The following is a 26,668-nucleotide window of genomic DNA, read 5'->3' as shown; positions in this document are numbered from 1 at the left end:
ACAAGCCAGGGCCAGGTCAAGAACATATAAGCCAGCTGGGAACGGTGGCTCATGCCTGTAATCCCAACATTTTGGGAGGCTGAGGCAGGCAGATCACCTGAAGATCATACTGGCTCGTGTGTCTCATATCTGTGTGTTTTTTTTTTTCCAACGGAGTCTCGTTCTGTTGCCCAGGCTGCAGTGCAATGGTGCGATCTCGGCTCACTGCAACCTCCGCCTCCCGGGTTCAAGCGATTCTCCTGCCTCAGCCTCCCGAGTAGCTGGGGCTGCAGACGCCTGCCACCACGCCCGGCTGATTTTAGTATTTTTTATAGAGACGAGGTTTCACTATGTTGGCCGGACTGGTCTCGAACTCCTGACCTTAGGTGATCCGCCTGCCTCGGTCTCCCAAAGTGTTGGGATTACAGGCGTGAGCCACCGTGCTCGGCTTACTTTTAAAAATCTTTCTTTTATAAACCAATGCCCTAAACTACGTGACATTTTCAGTTTTATCCCTGTGAGCTTTCCATAGTTACATGATTTTGAAAACAAATCAGCAAAGCACTAGCAAAATGCAAGCTTTATCTTCCCGAGATTAGAAGTTATTTGGAAACCTCAGGACTCTCATCCTTTGGTTCTGGACAATTTATATTAAAGGGTGAGTACCAGTTATTCTTTTGGCTCATGGCTGAAATAATGTTATTACAGCTGATCTATTTTGACTTCACGAAGTGAAAAGTAGTAATTGGGGTCCCAATGGACTTCTAAAATCTCAGCAGAGTAGCCAATGAGCACATAAGCATTGCTTATGTGGAGTATTGACCTTTGCTAAGTACTTACATAACTGTGTTGTTTTGTTTTGTTTCGTTTTTTTTTTTTTTGAGGCAGAGTTTCGCTCTGTCGCCCAGGCTGGAGTGCAGTGGCCGGATCTCAGCTCACTGCAAGCTCCGCCTCCCGGGTTCACGCCATTTTCCTGCCTCAGCCTCCCGAGTAGCTGGGACTACAGGCGCCCGCCACCTCACCCGGCTAGTTTTTTGTATTTTTTTTTTTAGTAGAGACGGGCTTTCACCGTGTTAGCCAGGATGGTCTCGATCTCCTGACCTCGTGATCCGCCCGTCTCGGCCTCCCAAAGTGCTGGGATTACAGGCTTGAGCCACCGCGCCCGGCCGGCATAACTGTGTTTTAATGAGCACATTGGAGCTTTGAAAAATGGACTCTTTGGGCCAAGGACGTGCGATTCGGCGGCAAACGTTTCGTTGAAGACAGTGAACCACCTAAGGGGCAGGCTGTAGGTCTGAGGTCCTGGGGGATCCTAACAGAAAGTGTGTTCTGACAGCAGTGGGTAAAAATCCACGAGTCGGACTGGACTGCTCCTCCCCTAAGCCACAGCAGCAACGTCTGAACTAGGTCTTTGACCTTGTTCGAAGCTTGAGGACCGCCCTCCCTGCCTGCGCACGTGGCGGGGTGCGGAGAGAGGCAAGTGGCACTAACATGAGACATCTGCTCCAGCACGCCGTTTAAATTACAGGTGTCGAAATGAGTTCTGGGTTTGCTGCCGCAGGATACCGCGGGAGCGACCCCAAGAAGAACTAACAATTATAAGAATCGAAATAAGAATCTTCCAATCTTCCAACACACACTCTCCTTTTCCTTCTTTGCTCCGCCCCTACGCTCGCCCACTCTCCGCCCACTTCCCCAGTTTTGGCCCGCCCAGGTCGCTGGTTCGGCTCTGTCCCGCGCCCAGCCTGACTCTGAGAGGCTGACGAGACTCGGGAAGTGCGACTCCATCCGGGTGTTTTGTTGAGGCTGGTAGAGGGCGTGCTTTTATGATGTCATCGGGGCGGGGCGAAGAGCCAACTCAGGAGACCGGGACTTCCTGAAGAAGGGGGGCGGAGGAGTGGCGGGGAGACCCTTTCCACGCCCCTTGGACACTCCATACTGGAGGAGAGAGGCGTCTCAACACTCAAACTCCCTTTTGAGGCGAGATTACTGAAATGGAAAGGTTAAATTCAAAGACTCAACTTTTAAAAGACCTACTGCTATTCTGTCCTCTTGATCTGTTTTCCTGTTTTTCGATAACCTTGCAAACTTTCCTACCTCCAATCCTTTCTCCCCCTTTGATTCTGTGCAAATGGTGGGGTCCCAGAGGACGCGCAGTCGCAGTCACACCGGGGCGGTGCCGGTGAGAGGCGGGTGACGCAGCGGCCTCGCTGCCATTTTAAGTTGTTTGTTCTCGGTTCTTTCTCAAACGCGACTCTGCCCCGGACCCGGGAGGCGCCCGAGGCCGTCGCCGCTTCTGCAGCCACCGGTGGGGGGGGGAACGAGGCAATACCGCCGCGGACGCTCACCAACAGCTTCGGCTTTTCCCCCCTCCGGGTCTCCTCGACTTTTTCTGAGAGCCGGAATCCGACTGTAGGGGGAAGAAAGACTCAAGAGCAGATGCTTGAACTGAAATAACTTTATTTTGGGGGGTTACTTCGCTGACCCTTAGCGCAGGGCTTCCTTTCCCTTCCCCCTCCTCCGCCAGTACCGATCCAACTCCCCATCTTTCTTTTCGTTTTTCCTCTTTTTCTTTTTCTCTCCCTGTCGCCGCTGTCTCCGCGTCCTTCCCCTCCGTCGCCGCCCAGGGCGCCGAGCCAGACTATGGGTCCCAGGTGGGGGCTGAGCGGCGGCAGCAGCGCGGGCGGTCCAGTCACAGTGCGCACTGCAGCGGGGATGGAGGGGCTCAGTTGGCTGGTGGTTTTCTCTTGACATGGCTCCTGCCCGTGCTACGAGCAGCGCCCCCGCCGCCGCCGCCTCTTCCGCCGCCGCCACCGCTCCGCCCGCAGGCTGCGGCTAGAGGGCCCAAACCCCGCCCGAGAGTCGGTCCGTGAGTCCCGGGCTTCGCGGGGACAGGGAGGGGATTTCCCTGTCACCCATCCCGCCCTTACTGCCTCAGTTCCACCCCCTGCCCCTCGGGAAACAAACTAACGACCCCACCCTAAACATCCAAACTCTGGAAACATGGTCTGTTCAACGAGAGAGAGCTAATCCGGGAACTTAATTTTTTGGGGGGAGGGTGGGTGGGCTTACTTTAGAAGTAATATTAACACAATTATTTTCTTTTTTTCCCCACTGAACCTTCCCATTTACCCTCTCCCGCCTACTCCACCCGGGCGGGAATTGTTTCCACGATGAAATGAGTGAAAACCTGAGTGATCCTGTGTCTCCCGTGGTGCGAGTGAGTCGCTGCCGCTGAAGGCAAGGGGTGGGGGTGGGACCTGGAGGGGTGGAAGGCAGGTGGTCTCTGGGCACCGCCTGGGATTTGGGAGAAGAACCCGCCACCTTTGCCTCGGCAATGCTCACAAGAAGATAAATCGCACTCCCCACCATCTTGAACGGGGGCAAATCCACAGGGAAGTCTCCCTTGGGGAATGTAGGACTAGTTGCAGGCTGGGGGTGTTGGGAACCCGGGCATTAATCAGGTCTAACCACAGAGCCGGAATAATTAATACCGTATTATATACCCCTTTTCCTTTTGCCATCATGATTCTCCTTGGCAGCAGCGTTAGCAGCCGCCAGAGGGTGAAAATGTGGGTGATGGGGAAGTTGGTAATGACTCCGCTGTTTTTTCTCATGGCTCCTTTGGGCAACAGCTGCCCGCCCCCGGTATACACTGTAGTTGATTGCAGGGAAACCCTGTACCTCTCCCTTTCCTTCTCTACTGATTTTGCACTTTTCTCTACGCTCACCACCAAGTGTAATCAATAACAAGCACTGACAATACATAGCAATAGTGAAATCTGAAATAACTAAGAATTAGGTACTACAGCCATGGAGCTGGCTGGGTAAAATCTAATTGGATATTTCAGTTTCATTCACCTACCCTGTTTTTGGTGTTTTGTTTTGGTTTTTGTTTTGGTTTTGGTGAGTTTTCTTTTTGTTTGTTGTTCTTTTTGGAAAGCAAGGATCACACTTCCCCCCCCCCTCCCTGTTCCTTTTCTTAATCCCTTTTCTAAAAAGAGGGGAAAATCCGGATGGATTTTAGGGATTGGTCTGGTGTCAGCTGTGTTTTATTGCACACCTAAATCCTGATTATAGGCTTTTCATTTCTCCGCAAAGCCTTTATTTTGGCAGTTAAGCCAAATGTGTTTTCCAGAAAGTTAGTTGAAGTATTTTCTCCTCTTTCTTTCCTTTCTTCCCTCCCTTTTTCCCGTCTGACCCCAAACGTTATTGTCCAAACATGACTGGACAGCAGCTTTTGTTTCTTGACCCTGTAATATGACAGTCTGCTAATATTGCCAGAAGGTGCAGTTTTTGGGTTACAGTCGTGATTTTTGCTATTCAATCATATTAGCAGGAAAAAAAATGACTTGTTTCTGTTGTACTTGAGTCTTAAGAAAAAGTGCCCATAGTTTAGTGACAATTTCCAAAGGCTTTAGTACCACCTGTATTTCAAAATGGGGGACCCAAACTCCCGGAAGAAACAAGCTCTGAACAGACTACGTGCTCAGCTTAGAAAGAAAAAAGAATCTCTAGCTGACCAGTTTGACTTCAAGATGTATATTGCGTTTGTATTCAAGGAGAAGGTAATTTAAAGTTCTTAATGGTGAATTAGCACAAGTGATTTTTGTAAGTGTGTATTATTTGTTACTCTTAAATTATTATGAATATTAGGTTAAAGAGTGGTTGAAAAAAGTCTGCTTTGTATGCTCTGTTTTTCACCCTTAGGGGTGATTCTGTGAATTGAGCAGTTGCAGCATACGAAAAGATCCTTGAGCATTTCTTGGTTTGGAAATAAATTTGAGTGTGAAGCTTAATAGTAGTATACACTGAGTTGACATGGGGTGGGCAACATTATAAAATTTTATGTGGAGTTAACATAGGAAACCTTAGGACGGAATTTAAAGATTATCTAATGTAGAGTATAAATAAGATGCTTGAAATGTTAAATTATAATTAGACTGTTTATATGCTAAAGTTAGTCTGTTTCTTAAACTCCGTAATGTAGGTAACTTTTTCTCATACATTTAATGAAGTAGAGTGCACCTTAACTTTTAGGAGCAATTAAATACTGAAATGGTTAATTTGTGTTTAGAAGTGTGATTTTCTTTTTTACTTAGAGTTCATTTTGCCTCGTATAGAAGTACAGTTTTTAAAAATTCAAAATGACCTAGAAGAAGTTTCATTTTTAGGGGAGGTAGAGGTCTTAATCCGAATTAGTTCCACAGTTAAATAGCAAACAGTGAGTTGTGAGTAGTCAAGGATGGGATGATAAAAGCAGTAATTTTTGCAACTTAAAGTGAACATTTTCTTAAATTATCAACAAGGCTTATTTCACCGGAGATGAGGTTATGAATATAAGGAAGTGCTGCTTGAATTTTGGTGCTTAAATTGTTAGCTAATTTCATATCAGAAATACAGTCTTAGTGTGGTATCTATTTAGTATCTGAAAGTTTCCCAGGTTTTCCCCTACTGTTTAACTCTTTTATTTACTTATTTTTGTTGCTGAGACAGGCCTCACTGTGTTGCCCAGGCTAGTCTTGAACTCCTGGGCTAAAGTGATCCTCCTGTTGTGGTGTTCTAAAGTGCTGGGATTACAGGCAGGAGCTGCCATGCATAGCCCCAACTCTTAACTCCTAAAAGGTTATTTGTATTTAAGAACATTCTTAGCTGCTGAAGTATAGTGTTGTGAAGTGATTTTAAAGTAATTTTTGAAGTGACTGTCCCAAGATTGGGTGGTATCAAGGACTTATATCTCCACTTTTGTTTTGTTGACAAGCTGACTCAGAATTGATGAGATTGGATTTTAGTTGAAGATGATATAATGTATGCTCTTCCAAGAGCATATCTTGGAATGATTGGAGCATATCTTGGATCTTGATTAATCCAAGATAATAAGTGATGAGACCAGATCTTTGTATTTAATCTATACATTGCCCCAGATTGCACCATCTAATTCTTTAACACCAATGATAATCTGGTTTTATTCTGTGAATGGACAGTGTCCATGCAGTTGCCCTGAATAATTCATGATATATACTTAATAGTATAGAATTTCAAAAAGTAGTTTTGTGATGCGAACTTAGTCTCGACTAGTGTTAAAAGATAACTTGGTGTGCTTTTTTTTAGTCTTTCAAATATTGATGGTTTTGGCTGGGTGCGGTGGCTCACGCCTGTAATCCCAGCACTTTGGGAGGCTGAGGCAGGCGGATCACTTGAGGTCAGGAGTCCAAGGCCAGTTTGACCAACATGGTGAAACCCCATCTCTACTGAAAATACAAAAATTTGCCAGATGTGGTGCCGCAGGCCTGTAATCCCAGCTACTCAGGAGGCTGAGGCAGGAGAGTCCCTCGAACCCAGGAGGCAGAGGTTGCAGTGAGCCAAGATCGTGCCACTGCACTCTAGCCTGGGCAGCACAGCGAGACTCCATCTCAGAAAAAAAAAAAAAAACCCCACCCATAGGAATGAAACAATTCATTTGTCTGAATAGCGTTGTTTTAAAACTGGTGAGATTTTTAATTTTAAGAAATAGTGTCCAGAATAATGCTATGGATACCATTGTGCTATAAAACTCAAGCATTAAACATTCAAATGATAGCTTGTACATGTATGGTTGGAGGGGGAGGGTAGGAGAGGAACAGAACAAATTACCTATCTGAACATGTGTTTTCAGTATATAAGTTATTTCAGACAGTTAAGAATTTTGTGGAGTTAATGTTACATGACATTGTAATATGAACTGAGTGTTAAAAGGCTGTGCTCCCTGTGGGTTAATACACCATTTTCTTTTCTTTTAGAAGAAAAAGTCAGCACTTTTTGAAGTGTCTGAGGTTATACCAGTCATGACAAATAATTATGAAGAAAATATCCTGAAAGGTGTGCGAGATTCCAGCTATTCCTTGGAAAGTTCCCTAGAGCTTTTACAGAAGGATGTGGTACAGCTCCATGCTCCTCGATATCAGTCTATGAGAAGGGTAAGTTCTGCCTTAAGTCTTGACTTGATAAAGTTTCTGTGGATTAACCTTGCGTTTCCCACCCCCCCAATCCCCCCTTAAAGTGGGTAGTTATGATAGTGACCAGTCTCTAAGGGTAAATTTGTCTTTGTGCCATGTTGATAACTGGGATCGTGACTTTAAAGCACTATGTTTGTAGGATTAGAAAAAGACATTTTTTTACCCCAGACCATTCTTATGTGGATAAAGTATATAAAGGAATTTCTTTAATCCGTGTTAGGTGTTGTTGATCGCGGACTTTTTTTTTTTTTTTTTTTTTTTTGAGACAAAGTTTTGCTCTTTTGCTGAGGCTGGAGTGCAGTGGCGTGATCTTGGCTCATGGCAGCCTCTGCCCCCGCGTATTCAAATGATGCCTCTGCCTTAGCCTCCTGAGTGGCTGGGAGTAGGGACTACAGTTGTGTGCCACCATGCTCGGCTAATTTTTTGTATTTTTAGTAGAGACGGGGTTTTGCCGTGTTGGCTAGGCTGGTCTGGAACTCCTGACCTCAAGTCATCCTCCTGCCTTGACCTCCCAAAGTGCTGAGATTACAGGTGTGAGCCACTGCACCCAGCCAGTAGCCAACTATTTTTAATCATTTAAGTGTTATACATAAAGTTTTAAAATTTTTAAAGTACGTTTGTTTTTTAAAATTTGACCTTGAGTAAAACATGGGAAGCTTTGTTGTATTAGGCTCATAATCGTGTGTATTATTATTGTGGATACATGTCTTATATCTCCGTTTATTGTATTTCCTTTTGTGGGAGGAATATGAATATAAGGAGGTGTTTCCAGCTTTGTAAACTTCTGCAACATATTAAAAGTTAATCTGGGCATACCTGAACCAAGATATCCCCACAGTTACTTGGGGAGAATGCTGGTGATAACCACGTACTGGTCTGGAAGAGATTTGTGGACCTTCAAAAATTAATACGCTGGCTATAGTAATGAAGCAGAAGTCAGGAATGGAGAAAAGTAGTTTCCTATCAACATAAAAATAGCATTTCAACTATAATAGGATAGTGATTCATATTAGGAGTTCTAAGACATCTTTGTTAAATAGATTCTGATTTTTAAAGGTGGAAATAAAGTTTCAGGGTCTGACAACACAACAGATATCAGAGATTTTGTTGGAGTTTTCTCTATGCACTGATTAATCTAGGTCTTGGTGTTAGGAGCATTGGACTGAGTGTATGTGACTCTCTGCAAGATAAAAAAATTAGGGCCGGGCGCAGTGACTTAACGCCTGTAATCCCAACACTTTGGGAGGCCCAAGTGGGTGGATCACCTGAGGTCAGGAGTTCGAGACCAGCCTGGCCGATGTGGTGAAACCCCGTCTGTGTTAAAAATACAAAAAATATTAGCTGGGCATGGTGGCACACACTTGTAATCCCGGCCATTTGGGAGGCTAAGTCACGAGAATCAGTTGAACCTGGTAGGCGGAAGTTGCAGTAAGCAGAGATTGCGCCATTGCACTCCAGCCTGGGCCACAGAGAGGGACCCTCTCCAAAAATAAAAAATTACATCATGAGCTATTCAGATTATAAACTATTATGTTTACTTCCTAAGATATAAAATGATATATGGTAGGTCTTTTGTACTTATAAAATGTTTTTGTAGGGAAACCCTATAATTTGTGACATTGCTTGATGTAGCTGTTTCTTTAAAAGTAAACTCTTTTTTTCCTCCTCATTTTATAGGATGTAATTGGCTGTACTCAGGAGATGGATTTCATTCTTTGGCCTCGGAATGATATTGAAAAAATTGTCTGTCTCCTGTTTTCTAGGTGGAAGGAATCTGATGAGCCTTTTAGGCCTGTTCAGGTATTTTGGTCTAAAATAAGTGTGATGAGTATTTCAGTATGTGAAAACTACTAGAATATAATAGGGTCTAACTTGATAAATTCTTTGGGAATATGGTTTCTGATAGTTTTATTTCACGAGTCCCCCCTATTTAGAGTATTGTGATGCAAGAGAAGAAAGCATTTGGATTATAGAATCTCTTGACATTGTGGTGGTCCCACCTGCCCAGTGTGGCTTTGAAGTTATGGCTAGAGAAAATCTTTTGAAGTGGACATTTATTGACTTATAGAGGGGCCCACACATGAGCTTCTGAGATCTGTAACTCTTGTAGCCTTCACCACACATCCTTCTAAAACAGTATATTTAACTCTGCTGCTTCCCAAAGGAGTGTGATCTGAAATGTGTGAAGAAATCATTTTCTAGAAGTTGATTTGTATATAAAATTATAGAGGAAAGAAGTAAATTTAGTAGTCATTCTTAACCTTAAAATCTTGCTGACTTTTGACTGTTTGTCATGGTATACCGGACATTCCTCAAGTGAAACCCCCCTCTAGTGTTAAGGGCATTTACTCATGTTGAACCTAGTTTTATTTATAGTATATTTGCGTGCATAGAAGATGGAGGTCCACCAAAGTGTTAGTTGTGCTTGGTTGTAGGTCAGGTGTAGCTAACTTTCCTTTTTTATTATATGTGTTTACATATATGTTTCCTTTATAACTTATGGCATATATTGCCACAATTTTCTTAAGTATACTTTTATAAGCAGAAAAATGATGACATTAAGGACTCATTTTAAGATACTAAATCAAATATTAGAAGGCTTTATTTTAAGCTAATTGTGAGGATTATTTGTAATTTAAAACTTTTGCTTCTGCTTATTTTTTTTTTTTTTTTTTTTTTTTGAGACGGAGTCTTGCTCTGTCGCCCAGGCTGGAGTGCAGTGGCCGGATCTCAGCTCACTGCAAGCTCCGCCTCCCGGGTTCCCGCCATTCTCCTGCCTCAGCCTCCCGAGTAGCTGGGACTACAGGCGCCTGCCACCTCGCCCGGCTTGTTTTTTGTAGTTTTAGTAGAGAGGGGGTTTCACTGTGTTCACCAGGATGGTCTCGATCTCCTGACCTCGTGATCCGCCCGTCTCGGCCTCCCAAAGTGCTGGGATTACAGGCTTGAGCCACCGCGCCCGGCCTTGCTTCTGCTTATTACCCTGAAGTATCTTTGTGGTGCTTATATTTTTCACAGACTGTATAAGTTGATATACTCTCCCGCCCCCATGGTAATGTTGCTACACATAAGCTCTAATAATCATTTTTAATGTGTTAAAATTAATTCAGCTGAGTTCTAAAGATAATCCTTTGGTTACACATGTGAAAGCACTGTATACAGATTCCCCTGACTTCCAATGGTTCAACTTAAGATTTTTCAACTTTACCATGATGTGAAAGCCATATCAATTCATTGTGCTCCTTGATTTATGATGGGACTACATCCAGGTAAACTCGTTGTAAATTGGAATTGTTTTAAGTTAAAAAGTCACTTTTTGATTTAAAATACGTGTAACTTACACTGGGTTTATCAGGATGTAACATCACAAGTTGTGGAGCATCTGTATTTCTGTCATTTAATGGATGATATCTGACAAGAATACTGGAGAAAATGAATATAAAAGGCATGAAAACAGGAATAGAAAAGGCATATTTAAAGTTCTCAGAACAGGGCTGATAACTCTATCTACTTTCTGGAGGTGGTGTTAAGATTTGGTTTTTTAGTTAAGGATTTTCCATTGGAAAAATGTAGGTCTGCGTATTACAGTATGTTTTCAAATTTCTGATACCCCGCCTTTCCCACTGGGACCTTATTCGAAATAGTTAACTTTAGTTTTGTGTCAAGTACTCTTTGAAGTCATGGCTGATGTTTATTGAGAGTTGACTGTACTAGGCTTCTGCTTTTTTTTTTTTTTTTTCTTTTTCTCTTGAGATGGAGTCCCACTCTGTTGCCAGATTGGAGTGCAGTAGCGTGATCTTGGCTCACTGCAACCTCCGCCTCCCTGCAACCTCTGCCTCCTGGGTTCAAGTGATTTCTTCTGCCTCAACCTCCCTGGGTCTACAGGGACACGCCATCACACCCAGCTAATTTTTGTACATTTAGTAAAGACGGGTGTTCACCACGTTGGCCAGGATGGTTTGGATCTCTTGACCTCGTGATTCGCCCGCCTCGGCCTCCCAAAATGCTGGGATTACAGGTGTGAGCCAGCTTTTTCCTTTTTGCCTGTCCTTTTTTTGAGACAGGGTTTTGCTCTGTTGCCCAAGCTGGAGTGTGGTGGCGTAATCTTGGCTCACTGCAACTTCTGCCTCGCAGGTTTGAGCCATTCTTGTGCCTCAGCCTCCTGAGTAGCTGGGATTACAGGCGCGCAGCTAATAATTGTACTTTTTTTTTTTTTTTGAGACAGGGTTTTGCCATGTTGGCCAGGCTGGTCTCGTACTCTTGACCTCAAGTGATCTGCCTGGCTTGGCCTCCCAAAGTGGTAGGAATACAGGCATGAGCCACCACACCCGGCCTTAGACTTTCTCTTACTTTATATATATTTAATCTCAGTCCTTAAAATAACTGGGTGGTAGATAGGAGGAAACTGAGACAGAAATTAGGTAAATAAGGCCCAAGGCAGTTAAATAGGATAAAAGCCTGGACTGACTATGCTTTTAACTCACTACCCTGTACTGTGAAAAGTTATCTCTGTTAATTATAGAATCTTAAAATTCTAGACTGAATGTAAGCAGTATGATGTAGGTAATAACTTTAGAATTCAACTGCAGTAAGTAGGTTAATATTGTAAGAACTAATTTGCTTTTCTGAAGTAATTTGAAATGTATGAATATCCTGTATGAGGGGCCTTAAATACAACTCACTTAGTTCTTTCTCAAAGAAAATGAGAAAAGGAATGGTAAATTTTAACTCACAGGCCTCTTTTTTTTTTTTTTTTTTGGACTCTTAAAGCACTTTACTTATTTTTTAAAATTTAATTAATTTTTTGTAGAGATGGGGTGTCGCTTTGTTGCCCAGACTGGTCTTGAACTCCTGGGTTCAAGTGATCCTCTTGCCTCAGCCTCCCAAAGTGCTGAGATTACAGATATGAGTCACGGTGCCTGGCCTTTTGAAGCACTTTAAAATCTGAAAATTTGGGCAGTGAGGATATAATCGGAACCAGAATAAGGATTGTTTTTAAATAGTGAGTTCTTCAGTGTACTATGAAGTGCCAGGAGGTACTACTGAAATATATCTCTTCTTTTCATTATTAATGCTACTACCGAGGTTAGCTCCTCCCCCGACTGTTAGAATATTTCGTTACTTCTGTGGGAATTACTTCTTTCATGCTGCTTATGAGAAGTAGTGTATGTGTTTGTGTGTGTACACCATTTCTTTTCACATAAGTGGATATTCAATATGATAGAATTGAAATGCTATAGAAACATAAGGAAGGCCTTTTTCAGTCTCACTCAAACCTCCTTTCAGTGTGATTACTGTTCTTGCACCCACCTTGGTTACTTCCCATATTGCAGCTTTGTTACTTGAATAGTATTTCAGTTTTTAACACATTTGTTTTTGTGTTGGTTCTGTTTCCTGGCATGGCTTTTTTGTTTTGTTTTGTTTTTAGATGGTGAGAATGGGGTCTCACTCTGTCATCCAGGCTGGAGTGCAGTGACACAGTCATGGCTCACTGCAGCCTTGACCTCCTAGGCCCAAGTGATCCTTCCACCTCAACCTCATGAGTAGCTGGGACCACAGGTGTGCACCACCATGCCCAGCTAATTATTTTTGTAGAGATAGGATCTCACTGTGTTGCCCAGACTGGTCTCAAACTCCTGGCCTCTAGTGATCCTCCCGCTTTGGCCTCCCAAAGTGCTGGGATTATAGGTTTGGGCCACCATGCCCAGTCAGCATTTATCAGATTACTTACCATTGCTACTTGTCCTGGGGAAATTCTCTTAATCTTCAAAGGTGCAATCCAAAATCATAATGTTCCCGTGTTACTTACTGTTACTTATTTTTTTCTCCTATAGCAGTTTGATGATAAGAACCGAATTTGGGCCGGGCGCGGTGGCTCATTCCTGTAATCCCAACACTTTGGGAGGCTGAGTAGGGCGGATCACCTGAGGTCAGGAGTTTTAGACCATCCTGACCAACATGAAGAAGTCCTGTGTCTACTAAGAATACAAAATTAGCTGGGCGTGGTGGTGCATGCCTGTATCCCAGCTACTCGGGAGGCTGAGGCAGGAGAATCGCTTGAACCCAGGAGGCGGAGGTTGCAGTGAGCCAAGGTTGCGCCATTGCACTCCGGCCTGGGCAACAAGAGCGAAACTCCATCTCAAAAAAAAAGGGGGGAAAAATTGGAGTTTTACAAATAATCACATCTTATTCTGGGAAAGCAATTGAAGCAAGTTGGATTTTATATTTGGATGTACTTGTCCTCTTCAGCAGTGTAATAAGCCCGTTAAGGCTGAAGTAACCTTATTCCTATTTTTTAGTAGCTAATAGCATGCTTTTGATATGGTTATGATCATACGAATAATTTAGTATTTGAATTGTATGGAAGTACAGTTCGGTGTCATGTTACATGTAGTGTATTGTGACGCTATATCATAGTTTATGTTATGGTTTATAAGAAAAGCTCCTAGGTATAAAATCCTGCATAGCAGGAACTTGGTTTTTCAATGGTCTTATTTCCTACTGTTTTAGACGTAACAGGGCAATAAAATTTGTTTGAACCAAATGGACTAACGATTATTTGTACAACTCAGTATTATCTAAATATCATATTGTTAAGTCTAGGTTTCTTGAATTTTTCATCAAGCCTGGTCATGTCTTAGCATTTGGTGTCTCCCCATGCCCAACAGATATTTTGTGGGAGGATGGAGTTGATCTTCCTCATGTTAAAAGATTGAAGGGCGTGTTCTGACTTAATTGATGACAGTCTTTCATAACTTCAAAAATTTTTGAAAACAACCCAAGGCTAGCTGTGGGAAAAAATCACATAAAAACATAGCCTATCTGTGAGGAGCAGAACTATATTTCAGTTGTGGGCTTTACATTTCATTTAATCCTCTTAACTGTCCTGTGAAATGGGTTACGGCTTTATTTTATAGATGAGGAAGCTGAAGTTTAGGTAAGTTAAGGGATCTGCGTAAGGTCACGTAACTAGTGAGTTGTGCAGCTAGGGTTAGAATAAACATTTATTTATTTTTTTCTTAGAAACAGCAATTAACAATGTGCCTCCTAATCAAAAGAGATGTCCTTGAGGCTTAAAGTACTATGGTGGGAGTCTTGGACTGAGTAGGTTTGAAAATACAATTTTATGATCATGGAGTACTAGGATTTAGTCATTTTGATGCAGAGAATTTCCCGATCAGCTGTCGCCGTGGAGTGTACTGTCCAATGGAATTCTCTACAATTAAGGAAATGTTCTGTATGTCAAGAGATTGTTCTTAATGGTGGCCAGTAGTCATGTGACCATCGAGCATTTGAAATGTGGCTAGTGTTACTGAAGAATGGAATTGTAAATATCTTTTAATCTAAATTTTTGCCTGTGATACTAGCTGTGGGTTTGCCATAATTTGTTTTTTAAAGAGGAAGAAATAACGTTTGACTGTTGGCTGTTTTATTGGACAGCACAGCTATATGCATATAGATGCAGATGTTTCAGGTAGTATAACTTGTTTGAAGTTAAATACAAATGTTGTATTTTGTATTTAGGCCAAATTTGAGTTTCATCACGGTGACTATGAAAAACAGTTTCTGCATGTACTGAGCCGCAAGGACAAGACTGGAATCGTTGTCAACAATCCTAACCAGTCAGTGTTTCTCTTCATTGACAGACAGCACTTGCAGGTAAGCAGGTTTTTTGAAAACCACTTACAGGCTCATTCAAAAAGCTTATTGGTTAGTAAATGTTTTTTATACAAGTTACTTGTTTTGTCCCCCAAACACTGCATTATTTTTGAAGTTACTTAAAAAAAAAAAAAAAAAAAAAAAATAGGCTGGGCATGGTGGCTCACGCCTGTAATCCCAGCACTTTGGAAAGCCGAGGCGGGTATATTGCTTGAGCTCAGGAATTCCAGAGCAGCCTGGGCAACATGACGAAACTTCATCTCTACAGAAAATATAAAAACTAGCCAGGCATGGTGGCATGTGCCTGTAGTCCCAGCTGCTGGGGAGGCTGAAGGGGGAGGACTGCTTGAGCTTAGGAGGCTACAGTGAGATCTTGCCACTACACTCCAGCTTGAGTGACAGAACGAGATCCTGTCTCAAAAAAAATGAATTTTTAAAACAGTATTTCCTAGACCTCACCGTAGAACAATGGTTCCCAAATTTTGCTGCACTTTACAGCAACCTGGCAAGCTTTTTTTTTTTTTTTTTTTTTTTTTAAACAAAAGGGAAAAAACCCACCTCCTTCGAAGCTTTTAAAAGTCACGATTCTAGTGAACAGTAATGGGAACTGTTGCCCTAAAGCATTTCTACCAGATGTGTGGGCAACGGATAAATATCACTTGAGAACTTGTTAAAAATATAGACTCTCAGACTCTACGAATCAGAATCCGCACTTTAAACAGAACCCTCAGGTGATTTGAAACACATTGTGTTTCCAGAAGCACTGACCTGGCCCTCTTTTTTGTTTGTTTATTTTGAGAGGGAGTCTGTCGCCCAGGCTGGAGTGCAGTGGTGGGATCTCAGTTCACTGCAAGCTCCACCTCCCGGGTTCACACCATTCTCCTGCCTCAGCCTCCCGAGTAACTGGGACTACGGGCGCATGCCACCACGCCTGGCTAATTTTTATTTTATTTTTTTGTATTTTTAGTAGAGACGGGGTTTTACCGTGTTAGCCAGGATGGTCTCGTTCTCCTGAACTTGTGATCTGCCTGCCTTGGCCTCCCAAAGTGCTGGGATTACAGGCTTGAGCCACTGTGCCCAGCCGACTTTTTAAATCTAAAAGGATGAGTGACATTTATTTAAAAGATCCACATTTATTTCAAATAAGCACTTCCATTTGGGTACAGTGTCTCTTGTAATCCTAGCATTTTGGGAGGCCGATGGGGGAGGATTGCTTGAGTCCAAGAGTTCAAGACCAGCCTGGGCAACAGAGTGAGACCTCATCTCTACAAAAAATCAAAGAAATTAGCCAGACATTGTGGCACGCCTTTGTGGTCCTAGTTACTCTGGAGGCTGAGGTGGGGAGAATCGCTTGAGCCCAGGATTTTAAGAGTTGCAGCGAGCCATGATGGCACCAACACACTCCTGCCTGAGTAACACAGTGAGACCCCATCTCAAAAAAAAAGAAAAAAAAACACTGCCAACAACAAATAACCACTTCCCTTTTAAGCAGCAATCGAAGTATTGCAGTTTAGTTTTTAGATGCAGCCACTTGCTGGCTGTGTGATCTTGGACAGGTAACTGTTGTGAGTGAGCATTTTGCTTCTGTGAAATTGAACAAATGATAATCCTAAGGTTGTTAAATTTAACCTAAGGTTGTTACATTTAAAATTAATACAAGTAAAGTATATGTACATATGTATAGGTTCATTTACATTTGTAGACTACTTTAGACATCTTCAAAGTCAGTCTTTATTTTGCCTTTTAGAGGTGCTAGATAGTGAACAAAAGATGAACTTTGTAGTTAAGTTGGATGTTCAAATGGTAACTACGTCTTAAAAATAAGGGTTTTTGATTTAACTGGTAATAGTTTGGCTTTCTTCTAGTCCCTTACCCCAGGATATGCTTAAATCTTTCTTTTATTTTTTGAGACAGGGTCTCACTCTGTCACCAGGCTGGAGTACACTGGCATGATCATGGCTCACCATACCCTTGACCTCCTGGGTACAGGTGATCCACCTCAGCTTCCCGAGTGGCTGGACTACAGGCATGTGCCACCACATCCAGCTAATTTTTGTATTTTTTGTAGAGGTGGGTTTTCCTCATGGTGCCCAGAATGGTCTTGAACTCCTGGGCTCAAGCAATCCTCCTGACTCAGCCTCCCAAAGTGCTGAGAGTACCACCACCACACCCAGCCTTAAATTTTTACCTATTCCTTCATCCTCTCACTAGCTTCTATTCTTACCACATCTGCTTTGTCTTCCTCTATGTAAAAATGACTTCAAACTCATGAAATGCTTTTAGCTTTAATTTCTTCTAGCAAGTAGTCTCTGGTTTACTTCCCCAACTTTTTATCTTTTAATTCTGCATAAATTTTTTTTGCATCTTATATGGCAAGATTTTGTCTGTCTAGAATATGGATAGGGACTGTAATTTGTCCCTTACTCTGTATGTTAAGATGCTTAATTGTGGGAAGTTGACTTCATGTGACAGTTCTGCTAAAGTTTTATTTTTAAAAAGTATTAAAATGTTTCCCCTTCCAGACTCCAAAAAACAAAGCTACAATCTTCAAGTTATGCAGCATCTGCCTCTACCTGCCACAGGAACAGCTCACCCACTGGGCAGTTGGCACCATAGAGGATCACCTCCGTCCTTATATGCCAGAGTAGAGTACTGACCAGCAAAATGGAGAAGATCAGAGAATGCAGCAGCAATTTTTTTTCTTGTTTTCTTACCACTTTATTCTTTCAGAGTTTAAAGAAAATGGACTCATGCACAGAACACTATGCATTTTGAAACTCGTTCATTCTGGATTTTTTTAAATCATTTTTATCTCAGAACTTAAAAATTAGATGTCGTGCACAGACTGTGTGAAAGAAGATGCTTTGCATATTTGCTGCACTGCATCAGTATCTTACTAAAAATGTGAAATGAAAGGACTATTGTACACTGAAATGCTTAAATGTATCTGAAAGCACAAGGTGATACTCATTTTTATGGTCTTCCCATTTGTGCTGGTATTTGCCTCTTTTACATCTGTCATCAGTATTTAGAGGGTGAGAAGTGAATGTAACAGGTATAAATAACATTTTTAAAAACAATAGCTTTGCTATAATCACAGTCGTTCCAGAGCACTGTCAGATTCATTCTAATGACCAGAACTGGTTGTTTAAAAAAGAAAATACAACCATGGGAAAGAAATCTTAAATGAAAAACGCATCTCATTGTAGGCATTCTTGCCTCATATTTTACTGGGCCATGTTTGTTTCCTGGTACTCATGTATTTTTTTTTTCCAGATCTCTTTCCCCAAGTTGCTATTGTAGGAGTATTCTGCTGCGTGTGGATGCAGTTATACTCATTAAAGCAGATCTGGAGTCTGAAGTAGCTATAAAGCAGCTATAAAACTGAGAAATACATTCATAGCTGCAGAAACTATGATAGGTAGAGGACTTTGTTTTGTTTTGTTTTTTGGTTTTACAGAGAAGAGATTTTTATTACAAAGAAAAAAATTCCAGTGAATTGTTGCAGAAATGCTGGTTTCTACACCATCCTAAAGAAAAACTAAAGGGTGTTTTGGAGTGGAAAAAGGTGATAAAGTTGGAATCTTAAATTGTAAAATTAACCATTGAGTATCAAAGTTCTAAAAGCAGAACTCATTTTGTGCAATGAACATAAGGAAAGACTACTGTATAGGTGTTTTTTTTTTTTTTTTTTTTTTCCTTTAAATGAAGAAGAGCTTTGCTTAAGGGTTGCATACTTTTATTGGAGTAAATCTGAATGATCCTACTCCTTTGGAGTAAAACTAGTGCTTACCAGTTTCCAATTGTATTTAGCTTCTGGTTGGAATTTGGAAAAACAAAAAAACAAACAAGAAAACCTAAATAAAATAGGTGAAAGTTCCCTGACTATTCAGGTGAATACAGAAAGTTTGAAGTGTTAACTTTTTTTTTCCATTTCACTGATGCTACTGGTCACCTTAGGGAATTATTTCATTTCACAGTCTGTGGCTAAACAGCAAATGCAGAAGAAAAATACCTGGCAATTGAGTGTGTAACTTCAAGAATAGGAATCAAGAACATACTGTCAGCTTTCAAAAGTTAGCAACCTGGCCTTATGCCTTGCTTAATGGGAAAATGCCATTCTTAAATTTCAAAATGCTTTCATGTGTCCTCTTAAACATCAGAATCTATTTGAAATAACATTTTGAATGTTTATTACAGCCAGGTACTCTTCTAAGCTCTTGTCTTAACCTCTCAACCTTGGCTGGAAATAGATGCAGAGGTTAAGTAACTTGCTCAAGCTCAGATCATAAGTAGTGGAGGATTTAAAACCAGGCTGGCTGGCTCTAGGGTCTGTCTCTTAATTTACCATATTGAATTATACTTATGTTCACCAAGTTAGGCATTTTGGCAGCCATTGTTTACGTTTTTATTTTGGAATAATTTAGAAAAGTTGCCAGAGTAATATGAAAGTTCTTGTGTGATCTTTACCCTCATTTTTATTATTTTGCCACTTTTTTTCATTTTCTCTGTACATGCATTTATACATACTTTCTGAGCTATTTGAGAGTTTGTTGCACACCTTGTGCTTCCTTACCCCTTCCTTAGTACTTTGGCGTATGTTCCAAGTATAAGAATATTTCATATAACTAGAGTAAAATTACCACACTCAGGGAATGTGATACTCTTTATCATCCATATTTGTTTTGTTGTCCCAGTATCCTTGGTAGCTTTTCTTAGATCCCCCTAGAATACAGGATCATTGAATTTAGTTGTTCTCAGTTGTCTTTAATGTGGAACAGTTCCTTAGCCTTTATGTGTTTCATGACCTGTATGTTTTTTGGAGTACAGGGCAATTTTTCTTGTAAATTGTTAACTCATTTTGCATTTGAATTGTTTATTCATGCTTACACCCTTCCCAAGCGTACTCTCCATCTGCTCTTCATTGATGTTACTTTTGAGCACCTGGTCAAGGTATCCTGGTTTTGCCCTATATATGGTACTTACTACTAGCAATCTCTGGGAAACAACGTGCAAATATCCTGCTCGTTATCAGGAGCTCCCTTGGTGATTCTTTCCAGACTAAAACCAGTCTTATGATGCTTACAAAATAGTGATTTTCCAAATCTACCCCTCTGTCCATTTACAGCATTTGTTGTAAGAAAGTGTTCTATTTCTGCCATTTATTATCTACCTAAACACTATGGCCTCATATTTTTTCCCTCCAAATCATAATTTGCATGCCTTTATTATTTTGAGCATGTGCTTTTATGCAGAAGATACTGTAACTTTTCTGTCCCCGCCTTAAGCCCTGGAGTCAGCTGTTTCTCCAAGGAGCCCAGGTTCCTTTTAGTGGGAAATACTGCAAGTAAACATTTGGGACCCTTGTATGCTCACTGCTACTGTTGCTACTGTGGAGTCTTCTCCCTTTCGGTGGACAAATCAGCCTATGATGTAGGGAAAGGATGTGCCTTTAACTGTTAACTTGACTTAAATTTACTTCAAGCTGCATCCTTTTTAGTCTTTAATCATGAAATGTTCATTAAGACTCCCTGACACAGAAATCAAGGAAGAGTCAGCTGGGTGCAGTGGTTCACACCTGTAAGTTCAGTACTTTGCGGTGGGGCGGGGGGGAGGAGGGGCGCCAAGGCAGGAGGATTGCTTGAGCCTACAAGTTTGAGACCAGGCTGGGCAACATGAGACCTTGTCTCTACAAAAATAAAATTAGGCGTGGTGGCACACACCTGTAGTTCCAGCTACTCAGGAGACAGGTGGAAGAATGTCTTGACCCAAAATGTAGTTTGAGGCTACAGTAAGCTGGGAGCGTATCACTGTACTCCAGCTTGAGAGACAGTGAGACTCTCTCAAGAGTGCCACAGTCTTGAGAGACTTCTTGGAGACTTCTGAAAAATGAACTTGGTCTTTTCAATACCATAAACTTGGAGGTTTGAGATCTGCATGGTTTTATTCTAAGTACAAGAAAAGGAGCTAGTAGCATGTTTTTTTTTCTTCCCCCTCTATTGGACCATTTCCTGTATCACTAATGTGCTTTGCCTCAAACTTTCTTGAGGTCTTTTTTAGGCATATGGCTCAATCTATTTTATTTTTCAATATGGGCTGTAGTTCATATATTTTGAAGTTTCATAATCTTAAGGAAATGCAAGTGTGGTTTGGCATTTTAGATCTGGGAAGAACCTAAGATTCACTAAGGATTGGCCATTGCTATGGTCTGAATGTGTTTCCCCTAAATTTGTATGTTAAAATCCCAATCCCCAAGGTGATGATATTAGCAGGTGGGCGTCTTTGGGAAGTTATTAGATCATGAGGGCAGAACCGTCAAGATTGGAATAAGTGCCCTTAAGGAAGAGAACCCAGGCTGGGCACAATGGCTCACACTTGTAATCCCAGCACTTGGCGGGGGCAAAGGCGGGTGGATCACCTGAGGTCGCGAGTTCGAGACCAGCCTGGCCAACATGGCGAACCCCGTTTCTACAAAAATTAAACAGTGTGATAGCACACGCCTATAGTCCCAGCTACTTGGGAGGCTGAGGCAGGAGAATCACTTGAACCCAGGGGGCAGAGGTTGCAGTGTGCCGAGATCGTGCTGCTGTACTCCAGCCTGGGCAACAAAGCGAGACTTTGTTTCTAAAAAAAAAAAAAAAAAAAAAAAAAAAAGAGAACCCAGAGGGCTCACTTGCCCCTTCCACCACACAGTGAGAAGGCACCATCTGTGAGCCCGGAAGCGGGCCCTCACCTAACAGGATCTGCTGGGGCCTTGACCCAGGACTTTCCAACCTCTAGAACCATGAAAAATTTCTGTTGTTCCTATAAGCTGCCCAGTCTATGATACTTTTGCTATAGCAGCCCCACAGAATTAGAATAATTTCTGTTTCTCCTTTAGCTTAACACGGGACTTTAGTTTTAATCTTAACTGAGAATGGGTGGCCCTGCTAATTTCTTTGCTTTACCTGTTTTCAAAACACTTTGAGCTAAGAATTTTTCACCCAATTATCACACATGATTAAAAAACAAGATGCTTAAAATGAAAAAAAAAAAAAATCAGACACCCCTACCTTTACCCTACTTGGTTTCCAGGTCCTTTTCCTCAAAAAATATTTCTAACTGCTTCTGGTTTTGCTAGTTTATTTCAAAAATGACAACTGTTTGAGCCAAATCTATACTTGATACCCATTGTTGGGTTTCTTTAGGTCATTCTGCTGTTCTCTCAGTTTCCCAGGTGTTTTGTGTGTCTTCCTTGTGCTATTAATTTTCCTGTGACCTTGTTGGTCAGATCCACAGAGGCAAATGCAAGTGTTTTTCCTTGCTTCAGAACATGTGCTGTAATCACAATATCTTCTCCTAATTTTGCAGGTGACATGTACCTTGAAAGAAAATGAATACAGTTAACAGCAAATAATTTTTCAAAGGGAAGGTTGTGTGCATCTCACAACAGTGTTCCTATGTAACTTATTTTACTCATAAAAATAGTTTAACAGTAGTACTGGTAAGCTTTTTGTACTATCAAATGTGAATGGCTGGTCCTAAGCAGGTTCTATCTTACCCATTCCTTACCCACACAAGTTTCTTTTCCCAAATATATAAGAGGTTTTCTTGCCTCCCCTTTTTTCCCTTTACGTTTCCCACTTCATATTTATTTGGGGCTGGTGAAAGATCTCCTCCAGCTTTCATTTAACTCTCCTTAACTTCTTAGGTGAAATATCACTTGGTGTCTATACATTGTCCTAGCCATATTTACAATTTATTTGACTCTAAAATGACAATATAACAACTATAAGGAATTGATACGATGTTCTTACAATCTTGGTGATGGATTGTCTATATTTTTAAGAGATGTACATCCTACTCACTTGTAATCGTTAAGTTATCTTTAACTCAGCCGGCTCCAGCTAATTTAAAAAAAAAATTGGGGAGATGAGGATTGTTTAAAACAAATGTTAATGTTTTAAAGGGAAACATTTCCTTACAGTTTATGTTTCTGCTTTTTAGAAAGAAGCCTTTAAAAAGGGTATGTGTTTTTGCCATATTCAAAATAAGGCTTCAGTATTTATGGCTGGGAGGTATAAGAAAGGTGGATCTGGCCAGGCACGATGGCTCATGACTGTAATCCCAGCACTTTGGGAGGCCGAGGTGGGCGGATCACCTGAGGTCAGGAGTTCGAGACCAGCCTGGCCAACATGGTGAAACCCCATTTTTAGTTGAGATACAACTAAAATGCAAAAGTTACAAAATACAAAAGTTAGCCAGGCATGGTGGTGGGCACCTGTAATCTCAGCTACTTTTGAGGCTGAGGCAGGAGAATTGCAGGAACCCAGGAGGCAGAGGTTGCAGTGAGCCGAGATCATGCCACTGGACTCCAGCCTGGGCAACAGAGCAAGATTCCATCTCAAAAAAAAAAAGAAAGGTGGATCTTCTTGCTGGAAAGAACAGGCTTTTCTTGAATTCACATACCTTAATGTAAAGAAATGAAAAATGGCATGTTTAGTAGTAGTATGCCCAGTTTATTTCCCTAAGTTTTGTTTTAGAAGTCAAGAAATTTGGCTAACAGACATTAAACTCATGGAAGATAAGGAACCTTTTGTGCTACAGATGAGTAAACATTAAGTCCGGGGAATTTGGAAGTTGGCATTTTGTTAGTAATATTCTAAAATTTCCCCTTTCGTTATTTTGGAACCTCGCTTGTTTTTAACCTAAGTCACAGTCTAACAGGCATCCTCAGTCTGTATAATATAGAACTTGATGTGCAGGGGTGGAGTAAATTTGGTACCATGTCAAGTAAATCAAAGAGTGAATCAAGTGTTAATTGACTGAAACATTATTCATTTACTTTTGAAATAGCTCTAACTTTTGAAAGACCATGTGCTAGTTTTTGTTCAAGGGAATCAGTTTTTGAAGCTTAGGCAGCTCTTGGTGGCCAATGTTTTTGGCAACACATATTTGAAAGGCCAAGACTACTTTGACTTACCGAAAATTCCTTAGGGTTGTAAAGGCAAAAGTACCTTAGTAGATCATGAAATGCAGTGCTAGGTTTGAAGATCTCGCTGCTCTTAATAGAGACTTTTAGGGAAAATCAAGTCATCAACTAGTCCTACCTCTTATCACATGAAATAAGGACTGCTGAATATGCACACCAGTAACATAAGCAGAGCCTTTCTTTTCTGTACATCTTAATTTCAAAAAGCATTTGGCTGCATCTTGTGATTTGCTTATTGTACCCTCAATTTATTTCCATAAAGAAGGACTAAATGTTTCTTAAGTAAACTTGATAAAAGATTTAGATTCCTTAAAAGCCTACATTGGCTGGGCAAGGTGGCTCACGCCTGTAATCCCAGCCCTTTGGGAGGCCGAGGCGGGCAGATCACAAGGTCAGGAGATGGAGACCAGCATGGCTAACACGGTGAAGCCCCATCTCTACTAAAAATACAAAAAAATTAGCAGGGCGTGGTGGTTGGCACCTGTAGTCCCAGCTACTTAGGAGGCTGAGGCAGGAGAATGGTGTGAACCCGGGAGGCGGAGCTTGCTGTGAGCCGAGATTGCGCCACTGCACTCCAGCCTGGGCGACAGAGCGAGACTCCGTCTCAAAAAACAAACAAACAAACAAAAGCCTACATTATTTCCATTACCCTCATACCTTATCACAATGACTCTCTCAACCTAACCTCTCAGATTTTTCTGTTGCTTAGGTGGAAAAAGCAGTTGTCTTGAAACTAAATCCCTGCGCCCAGCTCTTTAATGAATGGGGCTGCAGTAGTACCAGTTTATGTTGGAATTGAGTTTTTTACATTTTGGAAGTTTGGCCCTGAGGGGCACTGCTCCCTGATCATGTAGTTTAACTCAGAACATGTCTGTGTAGTCACAGGGAGAGATCCAGGATTGCTGCCCATTCTTAACACTTTGGGAGGCTGAGGTGGGTGGACACTTGAGGTCAGGAGTTCAAGACCACTCTGGCCAACATGGTGAAACCCCGTCTCTACTAAAAATGCAAAAATTAGCCCGGCATGGTGGTGCACACCTGTAATCCCAGCTACTAAGGAGGCTGAGGCAGGAGTATTACTTGACCCCCAGAGGCGGAGGTTGAAGTGAGCCAGATTGCGCCACTGCACTCCAGCCTGGGTGACAGAGGGAGACTCCATGTCCAAAAAACCCAACACTAGTGTTCAGTTTGTTAGAGTAAGATTACAGTGTGTATATGAACTCTATTTTGAATTGTGTGTACTCAATATAATCCTCGTATTGTTACAAGTGGTATTTTAAAAATTAAATAAAATGTAATTTTTTGTAGAGATGGGGGTCTCGAACTCCTGGCTTCAAGCAATCCTCTTGCCTTGGCCTCCCAAAGCGCTGGGATTATAGGCGCGAGCCGCTGCGTCTGGCCCTGAATGGCACTTTTAAGGACTGTATGAAACAGTATGAGCCATCAGTCTGTGATTTTTCCCCCCTATATCAGTATACACATTAAAAGCTGCATGTTGCTTTTTTGAATGTTTGGGATCATTCCTCTTTTACTGTTGATACACTTGAAAATTAACTGCTCTAGTTCTAGATTTTAAGGCCGTGGAATATTTTAGGACAAAATCTATAGCTGCAGTTAAGGAGATAAGCGGCTAATTGAATCTCATGCGTTACTAATAATATAAATGTGTTTAGTCTCAGTTGTTTAGACAGGTATCACACAGAAGGTATTTGGAATACAGTTTGGATACATACGTTATGTTCATATCGACACTGACTCCGGGTGCTCCCCTTTCCGTGCATAGCAGAGCCATTGTTGATATGTTATCTACTAATGTGGCTGTCAAACCACCATGGAGAGTGCCTATTGTATTGGTATGCTCTTCTTCTACTTTCATTTCACAAATCACTTTCCCAGGAGCAGCAGAGACAAGAGTAACCTAAGTATAAAAAAAAAGAATCCTGAACATTCATTCTGTAGAATTAGAAAAGCCCAAACAGCCCATGAAGAACAATGGATTGAACTGAATCTTCTGAAAAAAGTTGACTCAGGAATTCAAGTAAATCACCAATCTCTCTGATAGAAACTGACCCTCATGCAAGTTATTTTTAAAGAAAAAGGAGTGTTTAGTGAAAAAATAGCAGTTTTGGCTAATCTCCACTCTTCTGCAGAAATCAAACATTCAGTCTGAGCTTTTCAGTCACATGTATGACGCCTGGCATTTTTCAATGTCTCATTGGACCTTTGACGCCAACAAAGACACCCAGCTGAGATCTGTTACTCATAATAGTTTCAATTTGTTGTTTCCTAGTTTTGTACAAGCAGAATGATATTAACATTTTAAGTCACTTAATGAACAGTTCAACTTAAAAGACAAATTCAGTCACTGAGTTACTAGCATTTAAGAAAAACTTTTATACTATAAACCCATGTTAGTATAAAGTATAAGTGTAACAAATCCAGCAAAGTAAGTTACTGCTTTTAAGGTGTAGCCCCATTTACAGTAAGTATAAGGAAGAAGTATTACATGAAAGATAAACATATGCAACAATGTATTTAAAATTTTATGATTTTTGGCTGGGCACGGTGGCTCACGTCTATAATCCCAGCACTTTGGGAGGCTCAGGCGGGTGGATCACGAGGTCAGAGTTTGAGACCAGCCTTACCAACATGGTGAAACCCCGTCTCTATTAAAAATACAAAAATTAGCCGGGTGTGGTGGCGCGCCCCTGTAATCTCAGCTACTCGGGAGGCTGAGGCAGGAGAATCGCTTGAACCTGGGAGGTGGAGATTGCAGTGAGCCGAGATCATGCCATTGCACTCCAGCCTGGACGATAGAGGGAGACTGTCTCAAAAAAAAAAAAAAATTATGATTTTTATATCAAACATCTTTAAAAAGACAACTTATAGAAAGGTAAGTTTTCTTATGTATTTATATTTAAATTACTAGGAAAAACCACCATGTTATAATATTTAGAACTTAGAGCTGAGCCGTGAATGGAATGTGCCGCATCCAGCAACATTAATTTTCGCTCTCACTAGAGGTGTTCAGGAAGAATATGGATGAATATTTGGTGTGTCTGTTGTA

The 26,668-nt window shown here is 41.4% G+C and overlaps 2 protein-coding genes across 6 annotated transcripts in view; one reads left to right on the top strand and one right to left on the bottom strand.

Moving 5' to 3' along the window:
• Positions 1-2,144: 2,144 nt before the first annotated feature.
• C4H6orf62 (chromosome 4 C6orf62 homolog) lies at positions 2,145-18,538 on the top strand. 4 transcript variants are annotated; one of them, XM_025382241.1, is made up of 6 exons: positions 2,145-3,199; positions 4,443-4,547; positions 6,759-6,935; positions 8,652-8,774; positions 14,496-14,630; positions 17,153-18,536. In XM_025382241.1, exons 1-6 carry the CDS (start codon positions 3,158-3,160, stop codon positions 17,276-17,278), a joined length of 708 nt encoding a protein of 235 aa, XP_025238026.1. In that variant the 5' UTR covers positions 2,145-3,157; the 3' UTR covers positions 17,279-18,536. The 4 variants fall into 4 exon arrangements, with proteins under 4 accessions (XP_025238026.1, XP_025238027.1, XP_025238028.1 ...); XM_025382242.1 differs by lacking the exon at positions 2,145-3,199 and having other exon boundaries at positions 3,734-4,547; XM_025382243.1 differs by lacking the exons at positions 2,145-3,199; positions 8,652-8,774 and having other exon boundaries at positions 3,734-4,547; positions 17,153-18,538.
• Positions 18,539-21,735: 3,197 nt separating this feature from the next.
• ACOT13 (acyl-CoA thioesterase 13) overlaps positions 21,736-26,668 on the bottom strand; it is a 32,193-nt gene continuing 27,260 nt past the window's right edge. For both annotated transcript variants that reach the window (XM_025382111.1, XM_025382112.1), the window contains exons 2-3: positions 25,335-25,519; positions 21,736-21,991 (exon numbers count right to left, since the gene is read on the bottom strand). In XM_025382111.1, the coding sequence (XP_025237896.1) occupies positions 21,835-21,991; positions 25,335-25,519 (342 nt within the window). In that variant the 3' untranslated portion in view covers positions 21,736-21,834. The remainder of the gene's footprint in view (positions 21,992-25,334; positions 25,520-26,668) is intronic.

This window comes from Theropithecus gelada, chromosome 4, assembly GCF_003255815.1.
Source record: "Theropithecus gelada isolate Dixy chromosome 4, Tgel_1.0, whole genome shotgun sequence".
Lineage (NCBI taxonomy): Eukaryota > Metazoa > Chordata > Mammalia > Primates > Cercopithecidae > Theropithecus > Theropithecus gelada.
Note: the sequence above shows the minus strand (reverse complement) of the source record. Positions and strands in the feature narration are given on the sequence as shown.

Bases quoted from the DNA above. Each gene is read 5' to 3' on its own strand.
- C4H6orf62 (XM_025382241.1), top strand. From the start codon at position 3,158: ATGAGTGAAAACCTGAGTGATCCTGTGTCTCCCGTGGTGCGA. The intron at 4,548-6,758 runs GTAATTTAAAGT...CTTTTCTTTTAG, and splicing joins CGTTTGTATTCAAGGAGAAG to AAGAAAAAGTCAGCACTTTT. The intron at 6,936-8,651 runs GTAAGTTCTGCC...CTCATTTTATAG, and splicing joins GATATCAGTCTATGAGAAGG to GATGTAATTGGCTGTACTCA.